Source organism: Danio aesculapii, chromosome 21 (genome assembly GCF_903798145.1).
Source record: "Danio aesculapii chromosome 21, fDanAes4.1, whole genome shotgun sequence".
Lineage (NCBI taxonomy): Eukaryota > Metazoa > Chordata > Actinopteri > Cypriniformes > Danionidae > Danio > Danio aesculapii.
The window spans coordinates 20,345,530-20,364,626 of record NC_079455.1 but is presented as its reverse complement, the minus strand read 5'-3'; the positions used below and the strand labels follow the sequence as shown (position 1 = coordinate 20,364,626).

The following is a 19,097-nucleotide window of genomic DNA, read 5'->3' as shown; positions in this document are numbered from 1 at the left end:
TGATAATATGCTCATAGCAAATTGACATTTACTCTGGCATTTATTTATTGCTGCAAGAAAGCAGCCCAGTCTAAAAGAAAAAAAACTTAAAAGGTTTTACATTTTAATATATAACTTTACATTCAATAGCACACAAAATATTTTTTACTACTTATTAAATTATTCAAGACCAGTCACTAATAAATTTTAACATTTAGAGAAATTCTACAGTAGTGCTATCTATGTAGGGGAAATTTTAGGGGAAATGAAAAAAATTCACAATATTACATAAAGCCAAGTATTTTTAGTAAGGTTGCTCAATATTAGAAATAACCAAGATTACATTTTTTTTCTGCCATATAATGTTGAATACAGAATTACTGGTCCTGGCTCCTGTAAAATTTTCATTCTTCAAGTGCTGTTTAATGATTTTTGTCAAAACATTTTAAAACATATTAGTTTTAATAAGTAATTACTTTTGTTTTTGCCATGATTAAATTACATATTCTAGTTATTTTAAAAGATACTAGTATTTAGATTGAAGTGCTTAACTACAGTGCTTCATTTAAAGGCTTAAGTAGACTAGCTACACTGTAAAATTAGTTATCAATATTCCATATTTTGTGATTTAGATGTGTTTTTCGTTTATTTACAGTAGTGAATGGCACGTTAATCTTTGCTCTGTTGATTTTTGATGCTGAAAATCCAACTCTCCTGTTTAACAAGGTGACTTTTATAAACATTTTAGTACTTTGAAATAATAATAATTTATAAGAAATAATATAGAGCGAAATAATGACAGAAAATGTACTGGCAGTTTATTACACAGATTTTGTAGAGTAATATACAGTTGAAGTCAGAATTATTAGCCCCCATTTGATTTGTTTTTTCTTTTTTTAATATTTCCCAAATGATGTTTAACAGAGCAAGGAAATTTTCACAGTATGTCTGATAATATTCTTTCTTCTGGAGAAAGTCTTATTTCTTTTATTTTGGCTAGAATAAAAGAAGTTTTTAATTTTTTAATACCATTTTAAGGTCAAAAGTATTAGCCCCTTTATTTTTTCGATAGTCTACAGAACAAACCATCATTATACAATAACTTGCCTAATTACCCTAACCTGCCTAGTTAACCTAATTAACCTAGTTAAACCTTTAAATAACACATTTCTAAACAGAATAGTTTTAATAACTCATTTCTAATAACTGATTTCTTTGCCATGATGACAGTACATAATATTTGACTAGATATTTTTCAAGACACTTCTACAGCTTAAAGTGACATTTAAAGGCTTAACTAGGTTAATTAGGTTAACTAGGCAAGTTAGGGTAATTAGGCAAGTTATTTTATAATGATGGTTTGTTCTGTAGACCAGTGTTTCCCAACCCTGTTCCTGGAGGCACACCAACAGTACATATTTTGGATGTCTCCCTTTTCTGACCCATTAACTTCAGGTGTTGGAGTCTCTTCTGATGTTATGATCAGTTGATTCAGGTGTGTTTGATTAGGGAGAGGTTGAAAATGTGTACTGTTGGTGTGCCTTCAGGAACAGGGTTGGGAAACACTGCTGTAGACTATTGAAAAAGATATTTAGCTTAAAGGGGCTAATAATTTTGACCTTAAAATGGTTTTTAAAAAATTTAAAAACTGCTTTTATTCTAGCCGAAATAAAATAAATAACACTTTCTCCAGAAGAAAGAATATTATCAGACATACTGTGAAAATTCCCTTGCTCTGTTAAACATTATTTGGGAAATATAAGAAAAAAAGAAAAATTCAAAGAGGGAAAGTTACAACCATAGTGCAGAAATCCTACAGAAGAAAGAACAAGGGCATCTTAATGAGAGCACGATATCTGACTCCAGCCTTCTGATCTCACACTTAATAATAATACTGTAACAAATGAAAGGCTCCTGCTGTCATTCTGTCTAGGGAGAATAAATGAGGGAGACCCGGAGGCCCGGAATAATCCAGAGAGACGCAGCAGCGGTAGATTAATTGTGCTCTGGAATTATGAGTGTGTGTGTGTGTGTGTGTGTGTGTATGTGTAGTTAAACCCGCTGTACTGCACTAACAAGGAGGAGGAGTGACCCACACCACAGCTTCAACTGCAGGAAAAACATTCATACACCTGTACATTTAGAGTGCTTTGGGCTTTTGGGTTTTTCGTATGAAACATTTAAAATAAAGAGAACTAATAAAACATAACTTGAAGTGTTTCTTTTGTTATACATAATCAATTTGTGTCTGTAGAGTTTAATTACAAGTACATGTTTTCTCAAAATGAGTTTTTATTCTCCGGTGAAAAAGTCTTCATGAATTTCCATTTACAGTATGATAAGTCATAAATCTTCACTTATACAGCACTTCCAGACAGCAAACCGAATCGTTTTATTCATGTCTTTTATGTGAAGCTGCTTTGGCACAATCTACATTGTAAAAGCGCTATACAAATAAAAGTGAATTGAATATCTACATTTGGAAGGTTTTATTAAAGAGGGAGATGTTCAAATTACATTCGCCTGATTGTATACAACATTAAAGAAAAAGCATTAATCAATTCTGGCTGTTTGCTGTGTGTTATGAATTATGATACAGAAAAATTCCAAAATCCCCTCTGTAAAAACTTTTAACTGTATTGTGTCAAAAAGATTTTTGAAGTGAAATTTTATAAACTAATTTCGAGAGGAGCAAGTGATATGATTGAGCACGTCTGGCCGCTCATCTGTAATCAGTAATAATCCAATCAGAGTGATCCTAGTTTACTGTAAATGGATCATTTTCTCCCTACTGCTCTATCATCGTTTGGAAGAATCCCCCCTTCCACCCCATCCCCTCCTTTTCCTCCCTTTTCTAAAGGGGGAGCTCTCGAGACCTACCTGATCTCGGATCTCCTGATATGCTTATCGACCGGGCGGGAGCCCTGGGCTCAAATATCTCCGAGCTCAGTGTTCTCTTCCAGGACAGCATGCCAAACCTGCTTCATACAGCAAGCATATCTAAGTGGGAACTCTTGAAACCTTCTAAAAATGTATGCATATGAGTGCATATTTAATTAAATTATTTGCATTTTAGAAAACTTGGATGCAATTTTGCAGATTATAATACAGTTAAAACTAGAATTATTAGCCCCATATGATTTTTTCTTTCTTTTTTAAATATTTCCCAAATGATGTTTAACAGAGCAAGGAAATTTTCACAGTATGTCTGATAATATTTTTTCTTTTGGAGAAAGTCTTATTTGTTTTATTTTGGCTAGAATAAAAACAATTTTTAATTTTTTTCTAAAACATTTTATGGTCAAAATTATTTGCCCCTTTAAGCTATATTTTTTCAATAGTCTACAGAACAAACTATTGTTATACAATAACTTGCCTAATTACCCTAACCTAATTACCCTAAAATAAATCCATTATTAGAAATGAGTTATTAAAACTATTATGTTTAGAAATGTGTTGAAAAAAATCTTCTCCCCATTAAACAGAAATGGGGGGGGTGGGAGGCTAATAATTCAGGGGGTTTAATAATTCTGACTTCAACTGTATAATCAATCAACTGGGCAACTACTGTGCTAATTATCCGATGTTTTCTTACCCTATTCACTTGCAGTGTCTTGCCTGAGCATAAATCCACAAAACACACACTCGAGAGATAAACGGACGCACACATGAAGCAGAAGAGACTTACGTAAGCTCTTTACTCATCTTTTGTTTGTCAGCTGATTGCTCATGGGTGTTACATAAGGAAATCAGCGTGATCGTGTCATCTGTGGCCTCTCGCATGACCTCACTGATGAGTTACAAACAATGGAGGCTTTTAGCCGAGACCAGAGTCATGTGACCGTGCGCATGCTTAGAAGAAGAAGCCGGATTACTGAGGCTGCTTTGATTGAACTGGTAAATCAACACAGCGCCCTTAAAAAAACACTTGGACACTTTAAACGTATGGATTTAATGTGTTTGACTTGTTATCAAATCATTTGGCATCTGCTAGCAAATTATTCCATGTGACTTTGCTTTTCTGAACCCTCAATTACTTTAAAGTGGAGGTGTGGAGATCTCACGTGTGTTGTAGAACAGGTGGAGTTCATCATTTCTCATGAAGTCTCTAAATACGTTGGTATTAAGTTGAATCAAGGTTTTTTTTATTTTTTTTATTTCTTGCTTCACTTGCGATTTTTGGCCCTGGACCACAAAACCATGTTTTATGTTGCACAGGTATATATGTATGGAGGGCAAAACCTGCAAAAATAATAAATAAATAAATCAATAAATATAACATATATTATAAATATATAAATATATGTATATAAAAATCCAAAATGTATGCATAAATATAAATAATTGATAGTGTGGGCAGGTAAATAATTAAATAAAGTATACTAAAATACTTAATTTTCCCCCTTTCAAACGTGTATTCATTCTTAAATGTAAGTCCGTATTTACTTTTCCATTTTTTTATTTTCTCCATGCTGATGAGAGGGTATCTATCAGTCATCAGAAGCCAGTCAAAAAATCAAACGCATAATTTTATGAATGATTAACCAATGATGGCATAAAGACCACCTTCTGATGATTGACAGACAGAATCTCGTTAGAATGTTGAGCGGGGAAAAAGTAAATAAATGTTTGAAAGGCAGGAAAATAAACTTACAGTTTAGCATTTTCTTTTTCAGGGTTCTTACAGCTTATCAACTTCAAATTCCAGCACTTTTCAAGCACTTTCAAGGTGCATTTTTATGTTTTTTCAGCACCTAACCACTACGGTAAATTACATTTATATTTGCTGTATGTGCTTTTTCACATTTAAATCCATTGTGCTATTTTAAAACACACACTATGACATTTCAACTTGAATTGTTGAATACTTTGGAGCATAGATTTATTGAAATAAATCACTCAAAAACTGTTATTAACAAAAATTGAATTAATTAAAAAAGTTCAGTTATTGGATAAAGTATCTTTTTAAGTTTGGTCTCTTTCTACCTAAAGTTGATTTCTCAAAAAATGAGCTTACAGTCAGATTGTGTTTGGGTGTAGTACCAAACTTTCATGTCCAGCGCTATTCAAAAGTCATGTAACAAATGAAATCCTTATGAGTCAGTGAATATTCCTGCTGCAAATTAATGAACTGTTCCTATGTCAACGGTTTCAAAAATCAGTCACCAAATATGGAAGCCATAGTTTGTAAGCTTTCATCAATATTACTTTTTATTATTGTCAATATTACTTTAGGTTAGGACTAAGGTACTGTTTTAACTGTATGGCATATGCCCTAACCTGTAAAGAGGTTTTCATTATGTGCAAAATGCATTTTAGGCTAAAAGGAAAACTACTCCGTAAGATAACAAATTATTATGAAAGTAATGCAATTTCAAATTCAAGCATGTTCAAGCACTTTGTCTAAAATTCAAGCACTTTTCTGACCTTGAAAACACTATTAAAAATCAAGCATTTTCCAGGATTTCCAGCACCCGTACGAACCCTGTTTTTTACCCAACATTCACGTATAATTTATTTATTTACCTGCAGTACTATTAATTATCTATATATTCATTTATGCAGGAATTTGTGGATTTTTATATACATCTATATATTTATTTGCATATTTATTTATTTATTGTTTTATTTATAGGCAACGCAGTGGCGCAGTAGGTAGTGCTGTCGCCTCACAGCAAGAAGGTCACTGGTTCGAGCCTCGGCTGGGTCAGTTGGTGTTTCTGTGTGGAGTTTGCATGTTCTCCCTGCGTTCACGTGGGTTTCCTCCGGGTGCTCCGGTTTCCCCCACAAGCCAAAGACATGTCCGTAGTGTATGTGTGTGTGTGAATGAGTGTGTGTGTTTCCTAGTGATGGGTTGCAGCTGGAAGGGCATCCGCTGCATAAAACAAAAGCTGGATAAGTTGGCGGTTCATTCCACTGTGGCTTAGTCCCAGATTAATAAAGGGACTAGGCAGAAAAAGAAAATGAATGAATGAATGTTTTATTTATGCAGGAATTTATGGATTTATTTACTCATTTATTTACATATTAGTGTATTTTTTATGTTTTTGCAGGTTTTGGTCCTTCTTATATATACATTATTTGAATCTAACAAGCTTAGTTTGCAATGTTTACATTGTTCTACTTACATTAAATCTCAATCCTAAATATCAGAAATGATAGATCGTTAATAACAGATAATAATAATAGATCGTTAAGATTTTATTAAAGCCAGCTTTAATGTTATTGATTAATGCACTTACTTGACAGATTTAATTCATTCACTTTTCTTCTGCTTAGTCCCTGGTTTATCAGGTATTACCACAACGGAATGAACCGCCACTTACTTGACAGATTTATGTCTTTTTTAAATTTTAGGTTGTTTGTGTAATGTGTTTTATGTTTGATAAAATAATTTCTAATTTCATTTTTAGTGATTTTTAAACTAATTATACTGTCTTGTCCCAATAGGTGGATTTAGAGGTTTTTGCCAAAAAAGCAGAAGTGGATCTAGCTGGTTTTGACGCAAAAGAAAATCTACCTTGTTAAAAACCAAAGAATTGTCTAAAGTGACATATTCGAAAAAAGTTTTTTCATTTACAAGCTAATAACCTTATTATTACATTTAAAAATAAACTTCTGAACCTAATCAAAGGAGCCTGATAGAAATTCTCACTTACAAAAAAAGGTCTGATGGATTTAGAGGGTTTTGCATCTGAACTCTTCATATATAAACAAAACGCATTTATGTATCATTTAAAAAATGTTCAATAGGAAAATGGTACTGTAAGATAATATTATACAGGGGAAGTTGTTAATTGGATACAATATGGTTTTAGTTTAGAAAACGTATTTTGATTGATTAAAAATTACATTCATTATGAGAGTTTCGCTTGCAGAACTTTTCACTCCCCTCTGCACTTTTACAGGAATCCAGTCGCACACTAATTTGTCCTGTATAGTAAATTGGTTAAGTACATTTGTTTGAGTATTTTAACCTATAAACTTGTGTTATTTTAGTTAGCTGCCACTGCAACATTTCTTTTTGTGATCTAATTTGATGTTTTATTTTTAACTACTGAACACAGTGGTGTATATTCTTGAGGCTGTTAAATTTGTAGCAGCACTATATTTAATGTTTGGAAATGTGTCTGTTTAAGTGTGTATTTGTGTCTCTTTGCAAGACTAACCTATCCAGCCATGCCAGCAGACTCTTGGCGGCAGCGATGAGGTCCACGACAGAAGTCAGGAAGTCATTAGGAAGTTTTCGGGTGGCTCTGCCATCATAGTGTCCACCCCTCCGCCGGCCTGTTATGAAGTTCTGCAGGTTCTTGGCTGAAGCGTTCAGCTTATGGGTCAAAGTCTTCAGGTTCTCCGTCTCTAATCCATAGTTCTGGAGAAAAGGACAAAGTTTGACCACCATAATCTTCAAAAAGCAACACTGTGTAAACACAGCTAAAGTATGACAATAAAAACTGTGCATGTCCTATAATAAATCTTTTTAATCTACTATATCTTTTCAGAATTTTTTCACTTTAGCTCCAGCTTTTCCAGCGAGGTGATACAGTACTGCTTATATTTTTGGCTCTTGCTTGACAAATCGTTTATGATGTTCCCCCCTTTTTTTAGTTGTTTTGGATAAAAGCATCTGCTGAACAATTAAATATAGATGTGAATGTAAATGAAACGGAGGTAGAGACTGCAAGGATTGAGAATGCGAGCTATGAAGTGAAGGTAAAGCGAAGGTCAGAGGATTTCTGTGACACAGAATGAGTTCAGCAAAAAAAAAATGTCCTCTGAGTGGTTTTAAATAATGGAGGAGAGAAAATGGAGGAGGAGAAAAGGGTCACACAGAGGCACACAACCCACGGCACGTTAACACGTTGTCATAGCAAGTGAGACTTAATACTGTATGTGCCTTGCTATAAAAAAATAAAATTATATATATATATATTTTTGCAATCTTTCTCATTGAATATAAAAAAAGCATTAAAGTGAATGAGGATAATTACGCTCTGCACTATACACAGACCACAGCTGCTTTTGACCTGTAAGGTTTCGGGGGCTCCCTGAACCAAAGCCTGCATGAGAATCACAGTCAAATCTCTCTCACGGTCACATGACCCCAGAATGCCTTGCTTCACACAAATGCCAGCAGTACTCAGTAGCGCAACAGACCCAGCATGAGGGACAGATGAGTAATCATATTTAATGCAGAAGGCCTCTGCGCTGGACAAACCCAAAGAGGCGTTACATAAGAGGTTTTCAAGCACTAGTCTTAAAGGGGACACTTCACAAAAACATGACAGGAAAATTTTCTTGTACATTTAAGTACAATAATTAGGTCCCAGCTGCATCTACTAAATCAAACTGTAAAACTGACGACCAGTTACTTCGTTTTGGTAAAAAGTGGAAAAGTCATGTGGGAAAACATGACTTTTAGAATTCGCTCCTCTACACTGTAAAAAAATTATCGCTGACTTAATTTTTTAAGTTGAATCAAATTATACTTTTCAGTCATCTCAACTAACATTGGTAAAACTGACTAAAAATATGAAGTTAAACTTTGTATAACTTAAAAATCTTTGTTGAAACCTGATTAACATATTAATATATAATTAATATATTAATAAACATATAATAAGTTACATCAACATAAAAATATTTGTTCTCTTGATTTTTTTGTCCTTTCATTTTTTTAAGTGTAGTGATGTAAGAAATGTTATTATGACATTTTACCACATTTTAATCTGCATGTTTCCACCCCCAGAACCATGCAGCAGTCGCCATTTCTATTTAATTGCTATTACAGCTGGAGATTTACAATATTTGCAGCAAAAAAAATCATAAATGTTCTGTTGTTGGATAAACTAACGAACAAAAGAGTCTCTATCAGACATCTGAGGACATTGGGCTTTAATTTTTAAAGCAAATGTGCTGTAAAATGTCTGTAAAGTGTTTATTTTGTCAAAATATAATTTACACAGAACTGCTTTACTAACCCAGGTCAAAGCTATTTCTGAAGGATGGGTCAATTTCATCTCTACATGTTCTAATTTCACATCCAAAATAAGCATGCCACTTCATATTTTGAGAATATTTCAGAATTTTTTAATTTTTAAATCTGCTTTCTGTGCAGCTAACTTAGTTACACCATCGGCTCTGAATGTATTGACAGAGGCCAAAGCTATGACATTATTTTATCTCAAAAATTCATCAATGCACATATTTATACTCTTTATAATCAGGAAACACACGTTTTTGGGATTAGGCTAGATCGGGCATGCTCATAATCGTATGGCAATGTCTATTTGCACTTTTAAACAGAGCGCTAACAGGCTAATAGATGAGTTGAATCAACTTTCCTCCAAAACAAATACATAAATGTATCCACTATTCATTCAGAAATGTCCGCGTTCAGTCTAGAAATTGTAACATCTCCATCTACAAGTAAAGTTTTAATCCACTGCTGGTCATTTCTGATATGTTGGCTGTATGAGATTTACTTGTTTTGTTGTTTCTCTACAGTCAAAATACACTTGTTAAGTCATGACGTAAGAAATACTCATCGGCTTTCCAAGCCGCTACTCATTTGAATTGAAAAAATGTTCATTTATAATCACTTTTTAGTCATATTATACAACCCTTTGACTGCCCCTCTACCAATTGGTTGACCATGTTTTTACTGTATTAAATAATGACTGTTAAAGTCATGTAAAGAATGACTGTTTTAAATAATGGCTTACACACACAGCATTGTTGGTTTACAAAAAAAAAAATCAACCAAACATCCTGTTGCACTACTACAGTTGATTTTGGTTTTATTGTAAAAAACAAAACAAGAAAAAACAAGAACACATGTTAAATGAGATTCAGAAATATGAAATATTTTATGGCATACTTTAAAAAATTTGGTGATTTAACATTCAAAAATGTTTTATTTTGAATATTTTTTAAAAATAAATAGCTTTTACACTTCATATTTTCAGATTTTTCCTAGTATATGAATTAATTCCGGTACTTTTATCATAAACTCACATATCAGCCATTTGGTAGAGGCTGATATTTTAGAAGTTATGGCATGTGTTGAAAAAAATGTATTGTGTGTGTTAACTAGCGTCATTAGGAGTTAAGAAATGCAATCCAAACATTTTTTCTTGGTGGGGTAGTTGAAGGGTTAAAGTGAATTTTGTACGAAATCATAGTGTACACAACAGTCTCTGGACTTGCTGCATCACAGACGTCAATATCTTAACAATTTATAAAAAATTAATTACTTTTTGGCCAACGGATATTGGGCACGGATATATATATATTGCGATCGTGATCGTAAATGTTTATTATTACTATTTGTTGAGTTTCCCTGTACAGTTTGATATAACGCTTGGACCCGGAAGCCACTTTGCGTGACGTCACACTTAACAAGCGAATAGTGTGCTAAGACCAACCCGGGCTCATTCCGAGAACGTAGTCCCGGGGACGTTTCTGGAGACCGCGAAATACGTCCCGGGAGGTACGTATTTGTGCAGTTTTTGTTTTCGCGAGTCCGCGAGAGGCCGCTGTGCGCGCTTTTCCCCGCGCCGTTCTCGCGTAAACCCGCTGGAGGCCGCTGTCGAACGACCTTCCGCCCGTCTGCCTGTCTTCATGACGGAATGATTGACCGTGCGACCGGCCAATCGGCTGACCCACCCTCCTCTGTCCCCAAACCCAACCAACGACGGTTCACAAAAGCCGTCCAGAAAAAGAAAAGCCCTTGTCCGGTTTTTACCACGTTTTCGGATTTTGACCACATTCTCACCCTGTGACGAACTTGTTCGCTTCATTTTTTGGATTTTGTTTTTGTTTTCTTACCTGATTCCTGGAACCGCTCTTTCCCGGACTCGAACCCGGTCGTCGTTGTCGTCGTGGTCAGCCCCTCTCTGCGCCTCGAGTACACGAAGAGCTAACCGGACAAACTGGTTGCAGCGGGAAAGCCCTCCACACGGAGGGGAGCGGCCGGCCAGCGAGCGCCGAAGGGAACGGTGTCACACCGCCCCGCAGCGTTCACTTAAAAAAATGAAATGCAGCCGCACGTACCCCCGGCTACGTATTTCGCGGTCTCCAGAAACGTCCCCGGGACTACGTTCTCGGAATGAGCCTGGGTTGGCTAAGACTCTGCCCTAATCTGAAAAGCAGTAGCTCATTTGCATTTAAAGGGATAAACACAAAAATCGTGTGTTTTTGTTCATGCATAAATGAATACAAAACTGACAAAACTGTAATGAATTATCTTTGGGGAAGTTTGAGCTGAAAACTCACAGACATATTCTGGGCACACCAGAGATTTAATTGACATTTTTTGTGATTTTACGATATGTCCTCTTTAAGCACATGATATATCAAATGGTCAAATAAAAAAAGAGGAATACGAGGGGCCAGTTTGCTAACACACTCCTATTCACCCTCCTTCTTCTGCCCTCTTCCTTCATCCGCTCAGGACTACTGTGTTCCTTCTCTCCCTCTGAGCCTTTTTTCTGTCCTGTTTTAATTTGTTTTCCTTCTCTCACCCGACTGCTGCCAGTTTTCTACCCACTCTGCCCACACAGTCTTTCAGTCGCTCCTCCTCCTGCATCAGCGTCCTTATTTCTCTTCCACAGCCTGCAAATCGTGTGCAAAATGACAGTGGGAAATGAAGGGATAATCCGCGGGATTTTGGAGGATTTTAAGTGTTTGTTTTGGCTATTATTAATTGCACAGGATGCAATTACTATAAACATACAGGCAGCATGGGAAAAACAGGGTCAGGTGCTTCAGGAAAATTATACTGTTTATGGCTTTATAGCCAATTTAATTAGAATTTAATGGCCAAAATCTATAGTAGGAGTTTTATACATTTAAAGTTATCAGATGATGAGTAGAAAACGAAAAAATATATATTTTCTGTTATAATTAGCACATAATTATACATACATCTATATAAAAATGTATCCAGCATAATGTTTCTTTAAATATTTGTTGATCTTAATTATGTTTATCTTGTACTGCTATTTATGCTTTTTAACAAACATTTACCTTCATATTTGCCTATTTAGATTTTTATATTTACATAACCTGAAAAGAAACTTAATATGGCAGACCGTTTTCTTTTGGACTTGTTGCTGTTATAGTCTGGATAATGCTTTTCTTCTTTAGTCCAGAGCACATGTTGTTGATTTCTCCCAAAAATACCTGAAATGCTGATTTATCTCACCACAGTACAAGTTTCCACTGTCTTATGGGCCATCCCAGATGCCACCGAGCCCAGAGAAGTTGACAATGCTTCAGGACACTGTTAACATATGGCCTCCTTTCGGTACAGTACAGTTTTAGCTGGCATTTATGGATGTAATTACGTATTGTGGTACTTAACAAAGGTTTGCCAAAGTAGTCCTAAGCCCATGTGGTGATATCACTTCTAGATGAATGACGATTCTTGATGCAGTGGCATCTGAGGGGTCGGAGATCACGGTTGTTCAGCTTAGGTTTGCACCCTCGTCCTTTCTGCACTGAAATTCCTCCAGATTCATTGAATCTGATGTTATGCACTGTTGAAGGTGAAATATCCAAATATCTTCCTATCTTTCTCTGAAGAACATTGTTTTTAAACATTTCAATAATTTCCTCACATATTTGTTGGCCAATTAGCGACCCTCAGTCCATCTTTAGTCCTAAAGGACTAGACCTTTCCTGGATGCTACGTTTCTATTAAATCATAATTACAATCACCAGTTGGCATCACCTGTTTCAAATTACATCATTATTCAACCAATTTACCTGATTACTAGTCCTAAACTGCTCCTGTCCCAACTTTTTTTGGAATGTGTTGCAGGTCCGAATGAAAAGGATCTATATTTACAAGTGAAATAAACTTGACCAGACAATACATGAAATATTTTGTGTTCATATTGTCTGCAATGAAATACAAGTCAATACAAATTCGGAAATCACATTATTATTATTATTATTATTATTATTATTATTATTATTATTATTATTATTATTATTATTATTATTATTATTATTACTACTACTACTATTATTATTAATAATAATATTATTATCATTATAATTACTATTATTATTACTATTATTTTTATTATTATTATTACTATTATTATTATTATTACTATTATTTTTATTATTATTATTATTACTATTATTTTTATTATTATTATTATTATTATTATTATTATTATTATTATTACTATTACTATTATTATTACTATTATTATTATTATTTTTATTATTATTATTATTATTATTATTATTATTATTATTATTATTATTATTATTATTATTGTTATTACTATTATTATTATTATTATTATTATTATTATTATTGTTGTTGTTTTGTATAGTATTGTTTTAGTTATTTCAGTTAAGTTAAACTAGGCCTGGATGAAATGAAAAAACAAATGCAATCACAATGTCAGTCATGTCATACCCTGATAATAATATTTATCACAATACAGTACCATTTCTGTAAAAGCAAAAATGAAATGAATTAATAATTTAAAAACTAATTTAAATATATTGATCACAAGTAACAGGCTATTTCTTTTTCCATTTTAAAGTATATACTCAAAGAAATGTACTCAATCATATGTGGTCATTTTTCTCACTTTAATTACAACTTCAGAGCAAATTATTGGTTAAAAATGTATAAATACAAAATTCTTATTATAAAATTATTTTATTATTATATTAATATTAATATATAATTATTATAAAACACTTTTCAAAAACTAATGATGAACACTTTTCTAAAAACAGGTCAAAAATACTCTTTCTTATGATGCGGTTATTCATGTTTCTGACTGCGCCCTCTAAATACATGTAATAATGCGCTCATATAAATTATGAAGCAGTATTACCATAAACAATGTATTTTATGACTATAAAATATAGCATAATATGAACCAATAGACTTTATTTTTTCTATTCGATATATCGTCATATTGCACAGTCCTATTTAAACTATATAAATATATGAAATGTTGTAATATTATTTATGTCACATGCAATTTCATTTATTCTTTAACATAAAAGGATTTTAATACTTAATTAAATATTTATGTTTCACACATATAGACCATTACAACGTGGTCATGGCATTGGCCTATGAACATTTTCTGTTTGTTCTCAAACTATATCATAACTGTAAGAAAAGGCAATTCAATTATAACTTAATGTTAAAACAGCTATCATAACATTATTTATCAATATGTGGCTCTTTTTGGATTCTCGGAAGCTATAGAATCTAAAAATGTAACACAGGTAATACGTTGGGACCATTGCTTTTGTTTACATCCCTCAAAATGGTCTATATATGTTCAGGATGCTTGAATTTGTATAACCTTGAGGAAAACATTTAAATTATTGCTGTGAATAGAAAAAATATCTCCAAAGTGGATTCAGTTTGTGTTTGGTACGTGTTTGTGTAGGAGCTCACCAGCGCACACAACAGGTCCACGGCCTCCAGAATGAGCTCCTGGTGGCCGATTCGAGAAACGCCCAGATCCTCCAGCTCCTGATGTGTGATTCTCAACAGCTGCTCACCGCCAACCTTCTCCTGCTCAAAGTTCTTAATGTACTGCTGCAGACAGTCATCCAAGCCTTGAAGAACGGAAGACAGGCACAGATAAATGAAGACATTGATCAAGTACGAGCGTCCGTACTGTGTATTCAGAGTTAAAATAGGATAAAAACCTGACCTAAACAGGGACTTCACTCACTGGCCACTTTATTAGGTACAGCTGTTCGACTGATTGTTATGATACTTATCTAATCAACCAATTCCATGGTTTGCATTTAGGTTTGAACAAGTGGTCAAGATGATTTTCTGAAGTTCAGACTGAGCCTCTAAATGGAGAAGAAAAGTGATTTACTGTAAGTGATTTGACCGTGCACAGGTTGTTGGCGTGAGACATGCCTTTCCATGTATTTCAACAACTTAGATTTTCATGCAGGGTTTAATAAGAATGACATAAAAAAGAGAAAATATCAAGTGAGCGGTAGTGGGTGAAATATGCTTTGTTGCTGGCAGAGTAGGACTGTGCAATATGATGATATACAGTGCTCAGCATATATAAGTACACCCCTCACAAATATGATTCTTGAATTAATATTTTCTATTGGATGCTATACAATAATATATTTGTGCATAATATACATTAGTTTAGTCAGTACTGAAGACAAATCTGGAGTTAATCTGACAAAATAACTATAACAATAACAGTGAGTCCACCCAAATTTATGTTAGGGAAAAATAATAAATAAAAAACTGAAAGAAAAGCAAAAATACATAAAATTTTGTTGAAATTTTGCAGTTTGTAATTTTTTTTGCACCATTTCGCTTGAATTTAAATTTTATTTCTATTTCTAAATATGTCTGGTGACTAAAATGTTATTTTAATAAATATATCAGTTTAATAAATCAGTTTTGTGCAAATGCACCAAAATATATTACCTATATTCACTGAGGAATGGGAAAAAATATTCATTTTTAAAATGGGGTGCACTCATTTATGCTGAGCACTGTATATGATATGGAAGTAATAAGAAGTCTGTCATCTCATATTGTGCACCGACTATTTCATAGTGTCACAAAATTCGTTGTTTAGGCTAATACTTTTCCACCATACTATTGGATGAGCACAATCTTACACACCACCTCTGGGATGCAGGCAGAAACAGAATTATGAGAAAGCTGCAAGCTTAACTGTGCTTACCTTTTGCATTTTAATTAGCGCTGTTTTATATTGAGCTTGTAATAATAAGTAATAATAGTAATAATAGTTTTAGAATAGTGTTTCATATTTTATCAATATTTATTTCATATTCAAACATTCTAAATCAAGCATTAGCCTTTAAATGATAAATAAAGTGACATGAAATAGTCCTCTCCATGTGGTCAGTAACTTACTGAATTTATAAAAAAATATATTATATAGTGATATACATCTTTAGCAGTATATAAAATGACTTATATCATGATATCAGACTTTTGTTATAACACCATGCCCTATGCCAGAGGAGAATGGTTAACTTCTACACATCATTTGGACACATTGGTCCAGTTAGTAACAAACAAACTCCTTTGACACAGCATACTAATCTCCATGGATACTTCCAGCAGAACAATACTCCTTGTCAATCTAAAATCCAAATCTAAAACCACCTCAAACTGCTTTCTTAAACATGATAGTGAGATAACATTATTCAAATGGCTCCACAGATCTTAACCTTTTGGGATGTGCTGGAATGAGAGATTTACATCATGGATGAGCAGCAAATAAATCTGCAGCAACTGTGCAACGCTTTCATAACAATACAGACCAAACTTTCTGAGAAAAGATTCCAGCACCCAGTTGAATCTATGATATGAAGAATGGAGGCAAAAATGAGGTCCAGTCTGATTTTACCAGGGTGTACCTAATAAAATGGCCTAACTATATGTAGAGCTGAGTGTGGGAGCCAGTGTGTCAAAACAGTGTGCACAGCAGGCATAAATATGCTCTCTAGGACAGTAGTGAGGGATTGTGCAAGTTTTGGCACACAGCTGTTTAAACAAACCTTATTTTGCGGACTGACACAGACTCCGACAAGCAACTCTGAAGCGCTGCGCTGCCATGAACAAGCGTCAGTGGACTTCAAGCACTATTGTCACTAATAAGGGAAGACCTGCTTGGCGAGAGCTAGTGGTTGTCTGGGAAACACGTGCCCCCTACCCTTCATCTAGAGGCTACTGATTCTTCGCAACTGTTTTCTTCTCCCACACATTCACACAAAGCAAAACATTATATATTTAGCAAAAAGGCACTGATTGTTTTTTTTCAAACATTCTGATTAACAAAAGGAATTATGCTGTGTTAAGATCATTTGAAAATGAAGCATGTCTCAGCTTTTACTTAAAGGGATAGTTCACCCAAAAACAACAATTCTGCCATCATTTACTCACTCTTGACTTGTTCAAAACCTCTTTGTAATGTTCTGTTGAACACAAAAGAAGATATTTTGAAGAATGATAGACAACTGTAACCATTGACTTATATATTAGTGGAAAATACTATGGAAGTCAAAGGTTTCAGGCTTCCCACATTGTTAAATACATCTTCTTTTGGTTTCATTCATTCATTCATGTTACTTAAGCTTAGTGTCCATTTCAGAGGTCACGACAGCGGAATGAACCGCCAACTATTCGGGATTTGCTCTTCAGTGTTTGAACTTTCAGCAGTGAAATGAAATCCACGCTGAACTGAACTAAACTGAACTTCAACTCTGAAATCTGGACTTTACTAGAACTTCAATGTTAAGCGGCTTTGACACAATCTACATTGTAAAAGCACTATAGAAATAAACATGAATTGAATGTTTTACACAGTGGATACCCTTCCAGCAGCAAACCAGTATTTGGAAACACCCATACACACTCATTCATTTCACACACAATTTAGTTTACCCATTTCACCTGTACCGCATGTCTTTGGACTGTGGGGGAAACCGGAGAACCCAGAGGAAACCCACGTGAACAAGGAGAGAGCATGCAAACTCCACACAAAAATGCTAACTGACCCAGCTGGGACTCGAACCAGTGACCTTCTTGCTGTGAGGCCACAGTGCTAACCATTGAGCCACCGTGCCAGTGAAAAAACTCCAACTATCCCTTTAAACTTAAGTCAATCTAACCCTGTATGGTTTTATTTCTTTCAATATTGGAACCAATCCAAACTGTTGAAGGCAATCATTGACTTCCATAGTGTTTTTTCTTACTATATAAGCTAATGGGTAATGTAAACTCTCTGGTTTGCAATAGTCTTTAAAATATCTGTTGTTTAAGAGAAGACAGAAACTCATACAGTTTTGAAAAAACTTCACATAAAGCAACAAAAAAAGAGATTTGTAGAACAAAATGGTAAAAACAATAAAAACGTGTCATGAGGAAAAATTCATAAGGGGTTTCTTTCTTTCAGTTTATTTGTTGTCAGTGTGAACTTAATAAACTAAGAAATGTAGTGTGAACTGCAATGTCCAATTCAAGGGGAAAAACCTTTTGATGACTCATTCAAAAAGAATTTTGTTGAAAAAGTCTTTAGTTTGTTGATGAGCTAGAGGTTTGACTCAGTAAGTCATACTGGGCTCACAACCAATACATCACTGAACCCACAGTGTAATTAAATATTTAAAACATGCAACATTTTAATGAATGTTATTTATAAACTGGTTCTTTTCAATGAGTCAGTTAAAAAGTTTAACAAATCTCCTGAATGAACTAAAATAACTAAATTTAATTCATGTTTATTTCTATAGCTCTTTTACAATGTAGACTGTGTCAAAGCAGTTTAACATAGAAGTTCTAGTAAATTGAAATTGAAACTGACAGTACAGTTTTCAGAGTTGACAGTCATTTACTGTCGTTTACTGTCATTTTACAATATTCATTTATTGCCTACAATTACACTTTCTTGCTTCCTCATTGTACATAAATACATGTGAGGTTGTTAATATTAGCTGAGAACTCATGAAAATCTTATAAAATGTGTAAAAGAGTCAAAATAGCCTCAAGAATGCTGCAACAAGACAGCTTTCTAATGCCATTATTGAACTGTAATGGTAAATATTGTGACTGTGCTGGGCAAACACAAATCACAATTAATCACATCCAAAATAAAAGCTTTTTTTTATGTAATATACTGTATATGTGTGTATTATGCATTTCGTTGCCTTGTACTTGTACATGTGTGATGACAATAAATTGAATCTAAGCTAATCTAATCTAATCTAATCTAATCTAATCTAATCTAATCTAATCTAATCTAATCTATATATATTTACTTTGTATATTTAATACACAGTCATACCTAAAAACAACTATTCAAATCAAAAATCCCGTGGGTTTCCTCCAGGTGCTCAGGTTTCCCCCAAAGTGCAAAGAAATGTGCTATAGGTGAATTGGGTGAACAAAATTGGCCATGGTGTATGTGTGTGAATGAGAGTGTATGGGTGTTTCCCAGTAATAGGTTGCAGCTGGAAGGACATCTGTTGCGTAAAACATATGTTGGATAAGTTGGCGGTTCATTTCGCTGTGGCGACCCCTCATTAATGAAGAAACTAAGCCGAAA

General features: G+C 34.1%; 1 protein-coding gene across 1 annotated transcript in view; it reads right to left on the bottom strand.

Annotated features, from left to right (window-relative positions):
* cnksr2b (connector enhancer of kinase suppressor of Ras 2b) overlaps positions 1-19,097 on the bottom strand; it is a 113,857-nt gene that overhangs the window by 63,677 nt on the left and 31,083 nt on the right. The window contains exons 2-3 of the mRNA XM_056446841.1: positions 14,429-14,592; positions 7,149-7,351 (exon numbers count right to left, since the gene is read on the bottom strand). Of these exons, the coding sequence (XP_056302816.1) occupies positions 7,149-7,351; positions 14,429-14,592 (367 nt within the window). The remainder of the gene's footprint in view (positions 1-7,148; positions 7,352-14,428; positions 14,593-19,097) is intronic.